We start from the raw sequence: 15,640 nt of genomic DNA on the forward strand, positions 1-15,640 counted from the left end.
CGGCGGCAGCAACTTCAGTCGACCGCATACGATGCGACTTGATGAAGAACCATACAATGACGCACAGCTCGTCACGGGTCTCTCCTGTTTGTGAGATTCTGCTATCTGAGAGCAAAGTTTGCAAAAAGGAGGAAACCAAAATGCTTCCATAATTACATGCCAAATTCGCCGAAAAAATCCACGTCCTTCTTGACGACCTTCTTGGGCTCGGGCTTGGGCAAAGGCTCGGGCTTGGGCGTTGCGTCAAGCGGCGTGGCAGGCGGGAACGTCGCGGCTCTCGGCTCGGGCGCTTCCAGAGGGGTCGCCGACGACTGCGAAAACGACTTTAAGGACGAAGTCGAACCACCATGGATGCCTTCGTACGCGCTCGTCTGCGGCAGCGTCGGGTTGGTGCGCGGGAACATACCACCATGGCTATCGCGATCGTCTTGCGCCGACGTATCGACAAGCGACTGCGCGTTCTTGAGAAGCGAGCTGGTCGTCGACGTGAGGAAGGACCAGCCTGACGACGCCGTCGACTTGACCGACGTTGTGAGCTCCGGGTCCGCGAGCTTGGACTGGACGCTGCTCCAGCCCGACGACACCTTGGTCGAGAGGTCCTGGTCTTTGACGAGGCTCGCGGCCGACGACGCCGCCGACGAGACAGTCGTCGAGAGAAAGCTAAACGCGCTGCCGAGGGTACTACGCAGGTCGGACCGTAAAGACACCGTGAGGTCGATAGACCAAGACGTACTCGGTGACATCGCCGTAGCCGCCGCTGGAGCTATGGTTGCTGCTCGAGACGCTGCCACCGCTGCCAATGCCTTGCATGCCCGACGAGCCAAACTTGGCGGCCATGCGGGCACGGGCTTCTTCACGAAGACGCATTTGCCTACCCTCCTTGCATGAGCAAGAACTACGATGCAAACACAGATCGTGGCTACCGGGCAACGTAGTCTTGTTCGCTCTCGCCCTTGAGGGCTTCGACGCCAAGCGTGTCCGAGCTGCCATGCGACGACGACGACGATGCGCTCGAGGCCGCCGCCGGGTTGTGCGACGGGTCCCAGCGCGGCAAGGGCGTTGGCGACGAGCCTTCCACAAGCGCCTGCAAGCGCGCGCGGAAGGCCTCTGCCTGCGGCGTGTTGTACTTTTGCGCAATTGTCAACGTCTTGGGCACGCCAGCCGCGTTGAACTCGCTGCGGAAATGGTCGTTGCCACCGAGCTAGCCCCCTCTGTAAGGAAACAGGGCCACACGGCGACTATGGCGGTCATACCTGCATCATGCGGATCTGCTTGTCCGTCCACGAGTCCATTGTCACGGAGCGCACGAACGAGATGTGCACGCCAAGGCCGCGGTGGCGGCCCGAGCACTCGAGGCACATGAACGTGCCATACGAGACGGTCGCCCATTGCGGGTACGGCGCGTCGCAGTCGACGCATTTCTACACCATGCTTGCATGAGCCGCCATCGATGCATCATCGCCGTACGTTGTTGCCGGGCAGCTTCCGCAGCTCCTGCTGCACGGCCATGGCCATCTGGTGTGCCATCTTGACGTCGCTTTGCGTTTTGGCGGCCGCGTCAGTCGCCGCCAACGCCGTCTCTTGACGTTTGTATGTCGCCGGTGGCCAATCAGCGCTCGTCCAGTGTCGAGTGAAATCTAGAGCAAAAAAGAACCGGCGCAGGCAGGCGCTTGACCTGGCTTGACGCACGCCATGGCCCCAAGGCAGGCTGCGCGGCCGTCGTAGCCCAATGTGCTATTGCTGTAGAGACCCTCGCCCAAGGTGCTGTCGTCGTCCCAGCGCACTGCACGCCCTCGTTGATCCTGCTTGGCGGAACGCGAAAATGCGACCATTACGCACAACATGGTTCCTCGGGTTGCAATGTACAGCTATCTCTTGTCGTCACGCTGATCAACTCTGCGCCACGCGCCACGAGCCCGCGCCAAGGCCAAGGTGCCAGCGATCATCGACACCTCGCTGGTAGCCGCCACTACCTCGTGGAGCCTCGCCGGGCATCCTATTTGCCTGCCATAGCTTGCTGCATCCAAGACTAGCGTGTAGACACGGGCTACGTCCTTGCGGCCATGAGCTTGGCCTCGTGTGCCCGGCAGGCAGGCGAGGGCCATGCTGCCCACGCGATCTTGCGTGCGCTGGTCCTCTTATGAGCAGGATGTTGTTCGATTACACGCGCAATCGAAGTTCGATGGCATTTCTTTGGGTGCGAACGATTTGTATTGGATATTTGTACTGTATAATAAAAAAGCAAATGGCCTCGAAGCGCGACTCGAAGTTCGAACGTCGCCGGCCATATTGGCATCACTGACTGCATGCAAGGAGCGGGCCACCAGATCTCGTCGCCATCGCCGGGCGTCGCCCTCGAGTCGAAGAAGCTCGCGCGGTTCTTCTCCGAGGACAAGCCGCCCCGGAAGCGGCTCGCGACCGCGCTCGAGTTCCTCAAGACGTCGGGGCCGGACCAGCAGGACCTCTTCTGGCGCGACGTCGTGAACGGCAGCACCTTCTTCAGCGTCCTCCATGCGTACCTCACGGAGCTCGAGACGATGTACGTCGTCATGGACAAGGCGAGCGTTATCAACAAGCTGCGCAACCGCAAGTTCCAGACCGAGGACTGGACCGACGTCTTTGAGGGCCTCGAGATCCTCATCAAGAGCAACAAGAGCCTCCTCGCGTCCGGCTGGCAGCACAACCGGTTCCTCACCATCTTCCAGAAGCTCCTCCTCGCCGACAACATGCCGTTCATCAAGAAATACGCCTTCCGGTAGACACGTCCGACTCGTATATGCTCATTAGCCTCTAGCTGCCTCGCGCTCTACGCCGACATCCTCATGGACGCCGACTTTGACATGCGCAACACAGCGACGCTCCTCGACTCGACGTCGACCGAGAACGTTCAGCTTGGCTTTGGCTTTTCCCACCTCGACTTGCTCGCCGAGTCGATCGACTTTTCGCCGTATGCGAGCGGGAACGCCAATGTGTACCTGCCGCCGCGCCACTACACGGAAGGCGCCGTCGTCGGCTGGGAGCGCCCGGGGCCGACGCAGGCCGAGGAGCCCGTCGATATGCTCAAGTACGTCATGGACTTGAGCCTCGAACGCAGCGACAACATCAAGGACGTCGACGTGCAGCGCTTTATGTTCTGGTGCAACGTGCTCATGGGTTCGTTCATGCCGCTGCTGTATCCCAAGGTATGGCTCGTACGCTTTGACCATGACTGCACAACGATGGCTAGGTGTGCATCGAAGTCGGCTTCAAGGAGAAGACCGACAAGCTCGGCTTCTTCCACCACTGCCCCGGCAGCTTCCAGCGCGTCATGGCCCGCTGGCTCTACAAGCTCCGGTCCAAGCAGAAGTTTATGGACGCGCTCTGGTCTCGAAAAGACTATGTCGACGTGGTCATGGAGACGCTGCGCCAGCGCTTTGCGTACCGCGACCCGGAGCTCATTGTCGACGGCATCAAGTTTTACGCGCAGCTCTGCAAGGGTACGCAGTACATGCCGCCCGTGATGAAGGCAAATCTCCACGAGGTATCAACTTGATAATTTGCGTTTGCCAACGCGTTTTGGGTAGCTGCACCGGTCGATGATCGGCCACGTGTCGCAGGTGTTCCATCCTGGCGCGCAATTCGACGACAGCAACATCTTTCTCATTGGCATTGAGCTCATGGAGCTCCTCTCGCAACAGCGCTTGCACGTGCATTCGTTCGCCGTCCTCCGCAAGGTAGGCTTCACGAGACCAATTGTGTCCAAAGTATGGGTGTAGGCGGTGCTGGCGACGACCGATGCGTCCTACTGCCTCCGCGACAACCCGCCCGGCCAAGTGGTCTTGACGCCTATGGTCTCGACCGTGTTCCACACGTGGATCCACGGCCTCGCGCAGCCCAACGGCGCGTCCGTCGAGGTGTGGGCCGAGCTCGCGACCATGGTCAAAAAATGGCTCATGAACCCGACCACGTCGGTCGCGTTTGGGCTCGAGCTCATTCGGCGCTGGAAGCTTGAGCTCTTGACGCTAAGCCACGTGCTGCAGCTGTATTTGGCGGCCGCCGTCGACAAGGAAGAAATGGGCCGCGAATTCTCTTCGTTTCTGATCCACGACGTGGCCGTCGATGCCGATAGATCGGTGGTTGTCGTCGACCGACTCTTGCATGTGCTTTCGCCGAGTACGATCGCGTCGCTTCGACCGCAATTGAGCCAAGCCGTCCAAGACGCGGTGCTTGAAGTCGTCAAGTTTTGGAGCGACAAGCCCCACCTTGCGTCGCCCAGCACGATCGTTGCGCTCTTCGGCGAGTGGTTCCTTCCGGCCTGTGACCTCACGTCGTCCGAGATGGAAAAAACGCGCTGCGTCGCGCTCGAGACGGCGTGTACGATCTTGACGCAGCGCGCGGCGGCCTCGCTGATTCCGGCTCATGCTGCGACCTTGGCTCAGATTCTCTTGAGTGCACTCCAAGACGACAGCCGCACGAACGTGGTCTCGACGGTCTTGCACCACGGCGCCGAGCTCTTCACGCGCTCGATTCCCGGTGTCATTGTGCTCGTGCCGGCCTTCCTCCGCACGATCGACACGATGATTGGCAGTGTTGGCGCGCTGCACCGCAACCTCCTCGCCGGCGGCGACAAGTCGAATGGCACCCGTCGCATGCCGCGGTTTGGCAACGAAATGAAGCGCAACATGCTCTCGTCGATGGAGATCCTCTTTGCCCTCTTACCGCTGCCCGCGCAGCTCCCCGAGCTACCGGACCTCAGCATCGCGTCGCACCTCGAGACGCTGCCCGAAGACGTGCACATTCCGGCCATGGACGCCGAGGTACGCGATGCTGCCAAGTTGAATGCTAACGTGTCGCCTCTAGTTGCACGATGTGGCCGGCCGCTGCTTTACCCGCATCCTTGAGTTTACGTTTCCGGACGTGACCGACGTCCAGCAACGCGCGCTCTGGGGGCTCTACGTGCTCATCGTTGTCCAGCTCAACACGGCGCCGTCGCCGCTCGTCAAGCAGTACGTGGTGTTGCTCTGTGACACGTGCGCGTCCTCGGATGCGGGCTTGGCGCTCACGGCCTTGTCCGTGGTCCACGCACTCCACCGGTTCCACGCGTCGCTCCTCGCGTACGAGCCGGCGTTAGTGCAGCACATCGTCATGGCGCTTTCACTCCTCGTGCAGCAGCAAGTTGAAGATGCTTCGAACGTTGTGCGCGAGATCCTCGAGACGGCGCCAGTCGAGCCAACGTCGCCAATGGCGAGTCTGACGCACTCGACGTCCGAGAGCAGCGTGCATGCGCAGGGCGGACGCAAGCGCAGCAATTCGTGGTCGGGCTCGGTTCGCGGCCTGGAAAAGCCGACGGCCGACAGCACGTCGCTCAAGGCCGCTGAAAACCCCGTGCTCAAAACGATCGTTGCCAAAACCACGGCGGTCTTCGAGACGCTGAGCGACTGGGTGATCGAGTGCGATACGATCCTCCACGACCCGGCCGTGCTCAAGCTTCTCTTTGATGCGCTCGAGGCCGCGCTCATCGGTAGCATTCCCGACGGCGCGTGGCAGCTCCAAGTGGAGCAGCAGCGCACGGTCGAGCACAAGATGGACATGCCATTGCTCTTCCTGGGCCTCGCGATGCGCGCGTCGCTGGACGGCGACCGCCACAAGCCATCGCTCCAGGTACGTCGACAACGTGTCGCGTCCGATTGTGGTGATGGCGTACGTAGTGCTTCTCGGACATTGCGATGGCAGCCGAAGGCTTCCTTATGCACCTTGTACGACGGAATATGCGTGCATTTGGAGATCTGAGGTTGTCGGTAGATGCACCATTTGCATGGGTTTCCTTCGCCGGCCGGTGTCGACCAGCTCGTCTCGTCGTGCACCGAGTTCCCGGACGAGCCCGAGACGTTGCCGCCCAACGCGCTGAGCTTCATCTACATGAACTCTATCGTGTTGACCGTCGTCGGAAGGTACAGAGCGTCATCGTCGCAGCCAAGCGCTCATATTCGGTAGCGTTGACGCGGCGACCGCGCGGATCGTGGCGCGCGACATGACGGGCACGTACACATGGGACGCTACGATGCCGTTGGCGTCGTCTTTGCCAATGCCGTCGCTGCCAACAGGCGATACTGACGTCGAGAGAGCGATGGACGAGCCGTGGACCAAGCATTTGCCGCCGCGGGCGTCGCCGGACCGCGAGCGCCTCGAGGTCGTCATGGACCACGCACTGGTGCTGGCGACGCAGCCGAGCTCGGACGTGTGTCCGCTCTGCGGCGGGCGTCTCCTCGAAAAACCTCCGCAGCCAAGCGCGGAAAAGGTGACGCAAATGGCGCCGTTCCCGGTCTTGCGCAAGACGGTGCCGAAGGGCAACACGCTGCCGTCCATGCCGCAGTACGTCTTCCACGACGAAACCCACGGCAGCAGCAATGGTTTGCACGACACGTACGTCTGCAAGTGCGACCCGGACGAGCTCCAAGCCAAGTCGACGCTCCCGACCCAAGTGTCGGACGCAACGTCGATCTGCAACCTCTTTTGCCTCCCAGAGGCGGCCAAAACCAGCGTCGGCGGCCTCGACCACGAGCGGAGCCTTCTCGACTTGCTCGTCGACAGCATCCCGATGCACTTTCGCGATTGCGGCGGCGACCTCATCGACAAGACGCTCCTCGGCGGTCGCTTTACGATGCAAAAGTACCTCGACATGGAGTGGGATGACATGTACACGACGGACGGCGGTCCGCTCCAGCGCGACGCGACCGACGTGCCGGGCTTTAGCTTTGTGCAGCGGCTGCTCCACGACGAAGAGTGCTACGCGTACCTCAAGACGTTTTTGCAAAAGGAAGAGAAGGGCAAGGAGCTCATTGAATTCTGGTACGACATATGGATCGTCGAGATGTGGCAACTTCATTTGTGCGTGACTAGCGACGGCGTGAAAAAGTACGAGCGGTCCTTTGAGGGCAACGACCGCGTCTCGCAAGCGACGCTCTTGTACTGGGAGTTCTTCTCGCCCGAGAGCGTCTCGTTCACGGCGTTTCCGTTCCAAATTGCGTCCAAGCTCCAGCACGCGCTCCAGGCGGCGCAGGCGACGACCGACGCCACGCCGCTGCCGCTGACCCTTTTCCAGGACGCCATGGACTACGTCGAAGACACGTGCTTCCTTGGCGAAGGGCGCCTCGATCGGTTCGTGTCCATGCTCAACGACGCGCACGCCAAGAGCTTGCATCCGCCGGCCGACGGCAACTGGAATGCATTCGTGGTGCCGCCGCAGCTCGCGCTCTACGACGCCTTCTCGGTACCTCTTGTGCATCAAAATCGCGTGCGAATGTCGCGATAGGTCATGGAGCTCAACGTGCGCATCTGCGCTGAGACGCTCGAGGTGAAGAAGTCCAACACACTGCTGCAGCCGGCGCTGCCGTCGTCGACGATCGCGCTCCCGACCGCGTCCAAGATGCGGATTTCACCGCTCGATGTGTGCCGGCTCTGGCTCGCACAGCTCGGGATCCTTCCGAACGAGAGCACCGTGGGCCAGAACCACGTGCTCATCCTCGAAAACGGCGTCAAGCTGGAGCGGTCGCTCAAGCACTTGGACAAGACACCGTCGCGCGAGACCATCAAGATTGGCATCGTCTACGTCGGGAAGCACCAATCGCAGCAGCACGAAATCCTTGGCAACACGCACGGCAGCGCCGAGTACGAAGAGTTTTTGCTCGAGCTGGGCTGGCCCGTACGTTGCGTGGAGCTCTTCTGTAGCCTGAGCGTTCGTAGATCACGCTCGCGACGCACAAGGGCTTCACGGGCGGCTTGGACCACAACCCCAAGTCGCTCTCGAATGGCCCGTCGACGATCTACTATGCCAACTCGACGACCGAAGTCGTGTTCCACGTCGTGACCAAGATGCCGACCAAGGCCAACGACCCGCAGCAAATCGACAAGAAGCGCCACGTTGGCAACGACCACGTGCACATTGTCTGGAGCGACAACCCGCAGGCGTACACCCAGAGCACGATCACGAGGTAGGAGCCGCTCGTATGTTGTTGTTGTTGCTCATGTCATCGTGTAGCAACTTCAACTTTGTGCAGATCGTCGTGTTTCCGCTGCGACAGACGTCTGAGGGCCTCTTCCTCATCAACGTGCTCACAAAGCCCGACGTACATATTGTCTCGTACAGCTTGGGAATGTGACATGAGCGTAGGTGCCGCTCTTTGGACCGCTCATGGACGGGATGGTGGTCACGCGCCGGGACCTCCCCGAGCTCCTTCGCCAGGTACGATTGAGGTGGAGATACGTACTTGAAGCAGTGTAGACGGTCATGAACGCCAACCGCGCGTGCCGGCAGCAGTCGGCGTGGTACCTTCCGCCGTACCCGACGCGCCGCAAGCTCATTGACGAGATTGTCGAGCGCTACGCGACCGACTACAGCGAAAAGAGCATGCTCACAAGCCTCTTCAAGATCCCGTCGCCCGCCGAAGGCCACAGCATCTAGCCTCGTCACGTCCCATCATTATGCACCGCGTTGTAACCCTAGCCCGGATCACACTTTTGTGTTCTCGTCTTGCGCTCTAGTTCAGCGGCACGTCCCGTTGACGCGCTGGTGTGTTGGCAGAGGCGCTTGCTTGTTGAACGCTGCATCGCTCTTCTTGTCGAGCGTAAAAATCCGACACTTTTCGGGAAAACGACGTGGTGACGTCGGCACGCTTCGTCAACGGGCGCTTGATGGCTTGGTCAACGGCTTCTTTCGCAGCGCTGCACGGTGGCATTTCGGAATAAGCAATGCTCCGCCGTATCGCTCTCGCTGTGCTCCATGTACGCACGCCATTATTGCGTTGGCGCCGTGTTGAATGGACGCACTAGGCCGTGCCGCTTGTCATCTTGCTCATGATGTGCATCTGGATGGGGGTGACGCTGACGATGTACAAGACGAGCGTCCTCAGTCAAGTGACGGCCGTGGACATTGCGGGCTTCTCCGTGCGCTATTCGGACGCGCACCTCTTCAACTGGCACCCGGTGCTCATGACGTTTGGGCTGCTCTTTTGCTCGTACGAAGGTACGTGCATCTTCTTTGCCGCCTGCGATTGGAGTCATTATAGCGGCGCTCGTGTTTGTGACGGCGCCCTTTGACCACGACACCAACAAGACTGTGCACGCGACGTTGCACGGGCTCGCGCTGCTCTCGGCGGTCCTCGGCGCGATTGCAGTCTTTTCGTATCATTTTGCCCAGAACATTCCGAACCTGTACAGCCTCCACAGCTGGCTCGGGCTGCTGACCGTCGTCGCCTTTCTTTCACAGGTTGCCACCATAGTGTAGCGTGCGTCCGCTGACGTGTGTGGATAGATTGTCGTGGGCTTTGTGGCGTTCTTGTACCCGGGTCTCGCGGCGCGCTGGCGGCTTGCGCTGGTGCCGTACCACGTTGGCTTTGGCCTCGCGGTCCTCGGGCTTGTGGCTGCCACGATCGGTCGACTCGTCTGTGTGTCTGGAGTGTACTGACGCCGGAGTCTTTAGTGACGGGCATCATGGAGAAGCTCGGGTTCAACGGCTCGTGCAACGTTTCCGGCAAGCTCGACGGACGCGACGTCCGCGGCTACATGGCGCCGGACTGCATGCTCGGCAATGCGATTGGGCTCTTGGTGGCGCTGACGTTTGCCAGCGTTGCGATGACGGTGATCGTCTCGAAGCTCCCGACGCCACCCCGCGGCCCGATCGAACTGGCGATGGACGGGACGGAGACTGTGCCGTTGATGGCCCACGAAAACTGACGTGCTCATGGACCCCTTGTGTAGTTGACTGTGCCTACCTCGTTTCCCAGCTGTGTGACAGCGTAACCAAACGAGCTCTTGTCGCTGTGCCTGATGTGGCCGAATTGGGAAGGGTTTGTGGGAGGACCCCCAATGCAGAACGAACACGCGCGGGGTGTCAGGGTGTAAGGGTGTAAGCGGATGTATCGTGAGGGTTGCTTGTAGTGGGGCGTAGGTGGTAGTATGGACTTGGACCTACCTGTCCGTCGACTATCCCGGTGGCCGGATTTTTGGCGCCAAATCCGAATACGGTGCCAGCTGGTGGTAAACCTCTGAAACGGCATATCGGGTTCGTATGTAGTTTTAGAGACAGGCCACAAATCACAAGCGCAGCATGGAGTTCTTCGCAGCCTCGCCCGAGGTGGATGCCACCGCGCTCTTCAAGGACGCCATCGTCGTCGCGGTACCTGCGCTGGTGGCAGCGCCTCTGCCTCATTGTCTCCTCTGCGCGTAGCCTGCCATTTCGTTTGCCAACATGGGCCAACTGGTCGTCGACGTCCTTGTCAACTCGGCGCTTGGGCAAGAGGTCGCGCTCGGCACCAAATTCGCTGGATGCTCATGCGTTCTGTGGTCTCTAGATGAACATGACGCGCGTCGGCTACTTGTTCTCGAAGCGCGTGGCGCCGATGGCCGGCGCGGCGGCGTTTGCTACCCAGGCGGCCGGAGACCTCTGCCTCAACATGGAGGTCATTTCGCATCCTTTCGTGCTTGCCAGTCTCAACGATACGCTAGGTCTACCTGTTGTCGTACCCATTGCCCGGCTCGTCGGCAGTACAAAAAGTTGCCTTTGTGCAGCAGCGCACGTCGGTGCTTCCCGTACGCCCTCGATCCCGCCAAGGCTGCGCTAACAGCCGGAACAACTGTAGGGCCAAAGCGCTGCGTTTGTCCGCGAGTTTGTTGCGTGGTCCAAGCACGTGCAGGCAGCGTCTGTTCTTTTGCTTGCTGGCGCCGACAACATGCTCTGCCACGACCGCGACATGCACGTGTTCGTCCGCCTTGCGTTCCTTCTTCCTACTAACGACGTCGTAGGCACCGCATCAAGTGGGCGGGCGCCAGCACCAACGGTCCTCTCTTCAACGATGCGTTCTTGGCCATGATCCCGCGCCTGCCGCTGGTCGACGGCGACGCGACGGTGTGGGACGCAACGCGCGGCGCGGGCCTCGCGCCGGCCATGGACCGCGAAGCCGCCTCGCAAAAGCTGACGTTTCTGTCGTTTGTGCTGTTCTGTGCCGAGGGCAACAACGTGCCGGACGCCGTGTACCTCTCGAGCTGCGTCGCGCAGTACCTGCAGCTGCCGCCAACCTCGTTCAAGCTCCAGCTGCCGCCGTCGTGGAGCCATTTGTTTGGTCGGGACCCGTCCGTCTCGCTCTTCTTGTAGATATACCGTAGTTTTGGCCTAAAAAACGGGAAAATCACGACGACCTTTCTATTGCTACGGTTTCGTACTTCCATGTCGATGGCGCTCGAGACCGGTGAGAGCACGACCGCGGAGCCGCCACCGGCGACAACCCACCAGCCAACAACCACTGGAGAAATACCGTCGCCTCACGATGCCGTCGTCGTCACTGCAGCACCCTCCGATGGCTCCAACGACAACCCGAGCACCGTGGTCGGGCCAGAGACCGTCGAAGCACCAACGACAACCGCGATCGCGCCTCTAGTCGTCGCAGCAGTCAGCAGTAGCATCTCACCGGTGCTGCCGCGGCGAAAACCTCCAAAGAGGGTGCATTTTGCATCATCGCCCAAACGACGAGCGCTCTCTTTCGCGACTAAAGCGACACGCGAGGGCGCGTCACGCTTCCCAATCTCCTTTGGGTGCGCCTCTGTGTCCTCTTATTGCAGCTCTGGCATGTTCTTCTATCTCGTAGTCGGTCTACACACCGCGTCGTTGTCTCGACGGCGCCGGCACCGATCGAGCAGCTCGTGGCGAACGAGGCAACGTACACGCTCCCTCCGATGGCGCCACTGCTGTGGAAGGAGCGCTTTGCTCTAGGCTACGCAGGTACAAAGCGCGTGCATGCGCTGCGCACCAATACGCCAATCGTGGACGAGCTCACGTTTTCGAGCCGCGACGGTCTCTCCCGCCAGCAGCGTCCGCTGGTGCTCGCCCTTGGCGCGGCGTACTGCTCGACGATCACATCGATCGTCATGCCAAAGTGTGGCCTCGACAGTGCGACAGCGCTCGCCTTGTTCCGCGTCCTGACAACGAGCCACTCGATCACGTCACTCGATGTATCGGACAACAGCCTTTGCGACGACGACATGCCTGCGCTCTGCGTAGCGCTGCGCACCAACACGTCGCTGACGCGGCTCGTACTCACGCGCAATGGCATCTCGGCGCGGAGTTTCCAGTGCCTCGCGTTTGCCCTGCAAGAAAACATCGATGGCAGCCTCCTCTCGCTCGACTTGAGCTACAACCCGCTATTAGCCGCGAGTTCGCAGCTGCTCGCTGACTGTCTCAGCGTCAACGAGACGCTCACGAGTCTCAACGTCGCGGCCACGCACGTCGTTGAACCCATCGTGCTCTCGGGTCTGTGGCGAAACTACACGCTCCACGAGCTCCAGCTTCAGCAGCTCGACAGCCCGGTGCCCCGTGCAGCGACCGATGAGAACGGCCGGCTCGCGCAAGACCATTTGAATATCACGCACGCCCCCGAAGTCATCGAAGGGCTACGGCGCGCCACGTCGGGCTTGGCACACTGCAATCTTACGGGCGTGCTGCTGCCGATTCAGACCATCAAGAGCTCCCGCTGGATCCACTTGCCAGCGGCAGCGCTCAACGAACTCGACGGACGCGTCATTGCGGTAGGGTGCATTGTCCCGCTTCCGCCAACATGGCACGTAGGGCTTGCTGTCCCAAAATCTTGCACTGCTCGAGCTCGATCTGGCGTCCAACCACTTGGGCGCCGAGTCGGTGGCTGCGATCATGGTCGCCATGAAGGCATGCCCGACACTCCGCACGGTCGACTTGTCGGACAACGGCGTTGGCGCCTACATTGGCGAGGCCCTGGGGCAGAGTCTCACGACCAACACGACCGTGGGGACGGTCAAGGTTGCCGACTTGATCCATGACGTTCAGCAGCTACGCGGCAACAGCGACGAGGTGCCAATGCCTTGGCGACGGTCACTGAACACACTGTCGTTGTAGGTGGAGGAGCTCACCATTACAAAAGAGATGCTCGCCGATCCATTGGATTTTTGGGTTGTCACAATGCTCTTGGGCGTAAACCGACGCACTTTGATCTTCAACGAGCTCCAGATTCCGGCGCTGGAAGACCATATCGACTACTGCCATACGCACCTCGCCGAGTATCGCGCGTCTTCTTCTCGCTCGTAATACGATTTCTGCGGCTAGTTACGAAGCGTCCTTTCTTGCGGTGCGCATTCGGCATCACTCGCACCTGCAAGTGCTGCAGCTCAACTGCTGCAGCTTGACGTCCTATGCTGGTCTCGTACTGGCCGACGCGCTTCGAAACCATACCGTGCTTCAACACGTAGCTCTCCCAAGTGCAAACTCAAAGTGCAAACTCAATTCCCTCTAGGTGTCGCTGGAGAACAACGCGCTCGGACCCATTGGTGGCCGCGCGATCACCGAGTGCCTCGAGCACAACCATTGTCTCACACATTTGAATTTGAGCTGGAACCAACTCAACAACGACGGTGTGCTCCCACTGCGCGTCTCGCTGGCTGCCAACCGGGCGCTGCGACGCCTCGATCTCCGCGGCAACGGCATCAGCACGATCGGTGTCGTGGCCATTGGCACCGGCATCGCGACCAATGCGTGCTTGGAAGAGCTCTACTTGCGCTGGAATGACGTGGCACCGCGCGGCGCGACGAGCCTCGCCACCGCGCTCACGCGCAACAAGAACCTCCGCGTCCTCGACATTGAGCAGCAGCACATGGAAGTCGACGGCGCCGTCGCATTTGCGACCATGCTTCGCAGCAACAAGGCGCTCACGGCGCTCAATATGCGAAGTGACCTCGTGCTGCACCCGACGACAACCCTCACAACGGACGGCGCGACGGCGCTCGCGATGGCACTGCGTGAAAACACCACGTCGTCATGATAACGCTTTTGTGGAAGCTCAACCGACTCGCGTAGGCTCAAGGAGCTCAACTTGGCCGAGAACCGGTTGACAGTCGAAGGCTGCGAAGTGCTCATTGGCGGTGTCGCCAATCTGCGCCTGCAAAAGCTCGATCTCTCGTACGCAGAGCTGGCGGGCGAGCTCGCGGTAACCTTCTTTGCGCAGCTCGCCCGCAACTCTTGCATGGAGGTAGCTTTTGCATCGCCAAAGGCCCCACATCCCACCATTGGTGGTGGTAGGAACTCAATGTAGAGCACAACAACATTGGGCCCGATGGCTTCAAGGCGTGCTTGCGAGCGCTCTGCGTGAATCGTACGTTGCGCGACCTCAACATTGGCTACTGCCACGTCACGGAAGAGGGCATGGTGCTCGTCGAGAAGCAGGCGCGGCTCTTCGCCCTGCTTCGGCTTCGGCTCGTCGGCAACCGCGTGACGCCAGGTACCAAAGCGCGACTACAGGCGCTGCGCGTCGGTGTCGTGCTCGATATTTAAGCACCACAAGAATGTGAAACGATGTTTCTGGTGCCTTCCAGAACCTTGATGCACGGTCCACGGTCGTGGGAACGTGCCAAACCGCCTGTTTTCTCCTTGATACGTACCCCACTGCGCAAACGTGGGTACGTTCTGCCGTCTACCGCATGACGCATCAAGACACAGCTGGCGCGGGTGTCCACGGCTGCGAAAGTTAGCACTAATTGTGCGTCGAGGTTGCAGTTCCGAGGCGTTACGTACGTGGCGGCCTCCGACGAGCGATAAGCCGCCGCGCTCATTGGCACGACCATGTCACAGATCGGCGTCGGCTGGAGTAGCCGGGCGACGAGCAATTGCGCGGCGGGTGCTGCTCATTTTCCGATTTCCTTTGTCTTGCCAAGCATGACCAGCTTTGCCAACACGCACACAACGAGCTCGCTCGCGGTCCTCACCAACACCCCGCTCCTTCAGCTCGTGTGCGCCTACCAAGACGGTCTCACGCCCGAGCTCTCGAGCGTCTTCCTCACGTACCGCCGGCGCATGCAGCGTTCGCTTGTGCCGCAGAAGAAACTCATCCTTGCCACCAAGGAGATGTTCCGCGGCCATGTCGCCCTCAAGCTTGTCGAGAAGGGCGACGTCGCGATGCTCCACGAGCTCGAGCGCCAAATTCCCACTGGGTATGCGCGCCCGCCTCGCAACGAGTCGAGTTACCTCTACGGCATCAACACGGCGGCGGCGCGCGGCCAGCTGACCGTTGTGCGCTTCCTCCATGAACACGACCTGGCCAAGTGCTCAAAGAAGGCAATGGACGACGCCGCGTCCAACGGCGACCTCGCCATGGTCACCTACTTGGACGAGCACCGTGATGAGGGCTGCAGCCTCGCGGGGTACATTTTGGCCGAGAAGCACGGCCACCGCGACGTCGTCGAGTACCTCCTCGCCCACCGCCCGCAAGACCAGAACAAGTGCCCGCCCTCGGACCCGCAGTTTGTGTTGCACCCGCTCTTGACGTCGGCCGCCGACGCGCTCGCCAAGGTGCCGGCCTGCGGCGTCCAATAGCCGAATATGGCTTCAAATACGCTCCTTGCCCTCTCCTGCTGCCACGTATGATGATGTCCCACGCCACTGCCTTTGTCGCACAAGGCCCGACGCTGCCTCTCCACGCATGTCCATTCGATGCATATCTATCTACTATCGCTAGTCCATGATGGCTACGCGTCCATATTAACTCAATCCGACGACCGACCCTTAAGGGCGTCTCCTGACTTGAGCGTTGCCTTGCCAAGTTGAAGTTGCCACGAAATTTAGCTCGCTCGTTCTCAGAAGCGTTTGGTA

General features: G+C 60.5%; 5 protein-coding genes across 6 annotated transcripts; 4 read left to right on the plus strand and 1 right to left on the minus strand.

Moving 5' to 3' along the window:
- Nucleotides 1–117: 117 nt before the first annotated feature.
- SDRG_02105 (hypothetical protein) lies at nt 118–1,957 on the minus strand. The gene is made up of 5 exons (XM_008607671.1): nt 1,468–1,957; nt 1,254–1,421; nt 924–1,201; nt 734–871; nt 118–681 (listed from the first exon to the last, which is right to left on the minus strand). The coding sequence occupies exons 1-5, from the start codon at nt 1,525–1,527 to the stop codon at nt 153–155; spliced, it is 1,173 nt and encodes a 390-aa protein (XP_008605893.1). The 5' UTR covers nt 1,528–1,957; the 3' UTR covers nt 118–152.
- Nucleotides 1,958–2,306: 349 nt separating this feature from the next.
- On the plus strand, nt 2,307–8,440 carry SDRG_02106 (hypothetical protein; the record flags this gene model as incomplete). The annotated part of the gene is made up of 15 exons (XM_008607672.1): nt 2,307–2,755; nt 2,795–3,182; nt 3,227–3,520; nt 3,564–3,713; nt 3,756–4,796; nt 4,840–5,640; nt 5,688–5,735; nt 5,782–5,930; nt 5,974–6,828; nt 6,880–7,249; nt 7,292–7,681; nt 7,723–7,970; nt 8,018–8,105; nt 8,150–8,221; nt 8,261–8,440. 15 exons carry the CDS (start codon nt 2,307–2,309, stop codon nt 8,438–8,440), a joined length of 5,523 nt encoding a protein of 1,840 aa, XP_008605894.1.
- A 287-nt stretch (nt 8,441–8,727) lies between these two features.
- Nucleotides 8,728–9,802, plus strand: SDRG_02107 (hypothetical protein; the record flags this gene model as incomplete). Its single annotated transcript, XM_008607673.1, has 5 exons — nt 8,728–8,760; nt 8,809–9,001; nt 9,045–9,244; nt 9,290–9,410; nt 9,458–9,802. The coding sequence occupies 5 exons, from the start codon at nt 8,728–8,730 to the stop codon at nt 9,709–9,711; spliced, it is 801 nt and encodes a 266-aa protein (XP_008605895.1). The 3' UTR covers nt 9,712–9,802.
- Nucleotides 9,803–10,074: 272 nt separating this feature from the next.
- Nucleotides 10,075–14,361, plus strand: SDRG_02108 (the record flags this gene model as incomplete). 2 transcript variants are annotated; one of them, XM_008607674.1, is made up of 13 exons in its annotated part: nt 10,075–10,153; nt 10,205–10,276; nt 10,329–10,436; nt 10,483–10,566; nt 10,617–10,735; nt 10,780–11,124; nt 11,619–12,555; nt 12,596–12,853; nt 12,899–13,059; nt 13,106–13,244; nt 13,293–13,807; nt 13,853–14,024; nt 14,075–14,326. In XM_008607674.1, the coding sequence occupies 13 exons, from the start codon at nt 10,085–10,087 to the stop codon at nt 14,324–14,326; spliced, it is 3,231 nt and encodes a 1,076-aa protein (XP_008605896.1). The 2 variants fall into 2 exon arrangements, with proteins under 2 accessions (XP_008605896.1, XP_008605897.1); XM_008607675.1 differs by lacking the exons at nt 10,075–10,153; nt 10,205–10,276; nt 10,329–10,436; ... (1 more) ...; nt 10,617–10,735; nt 10,780–11,124 and adding an exon at nt 11,205–11,565 and having other exon boundaries at nt 13,293–14,024; nt 14,075–14,361.
- A 74-nt stretch (nt 14,362–14,435) lies between these two features.
- On the plus strand, nt 14,436–15,570 carry SDRG_02109 (hypothetical protein). Its single transcript, XM_008607676.1, has one exon. The coding sequence runs from the start codon at nt 14,615–14,617 to the stop codon at nt 15,362–15,364; it is 750 nt and encodes a 249-aa protein (XP_008605898.1). The 5' UTR covers nt 14,436–14,614; the 3' UTR covers nt 15,365–15,570.
- Nucleotides 15,571–15,640: the final 70 nt, after the last annotated feature.

The sequence above is a fragment of the Saprolegnia diclina genome (genome assembly GCF_000281045.1).
Source record: "Saprolegnia diclina VS20 unplaced genomic scaffold supercont1.4, whole genome shotgun sequence".
In the NCBI taxonomy this organism is placed as follows: Eukaryota; Oomycota; class Saprolegniomycetes; order Saprolegniales; family Saprolegniaceae; genus Saprolegnia; species Saprolegnia diclina.

Excerpts from the sequence above, each read along its gene's own strand:
- SDRG_02105 (XM_008607671.1), bottom strand. The coding sequence starts at position 1,527 with ATGGCACACCAGATGGCCATGGCCGTGCAGCAGGAGCTGCGGAAGCTG. Across the intron at positions 872-923 it reads GAACAAGACTACGTTGCCCG|GCAAATGCGTCTTCGTGAAG; the intron begins GTAGCCACGATC and ends CAAGGAGGGTAG. Across the intron at positions 682-733 it reads GGCTACGGCGATGTCACCGA|TACCCTCGGCAGCGCGTTTA; the intron begins GTACGTCTTGGT and ends CGACCTGCGTAG.
- SDRG_02109 (XM_008607676.1), top strand. The coding sequence starts at position 14,615 with ATGTCACAGATCGGCGTCGGCTGGAGTAGCCGGGCGACGAGCAATTGC.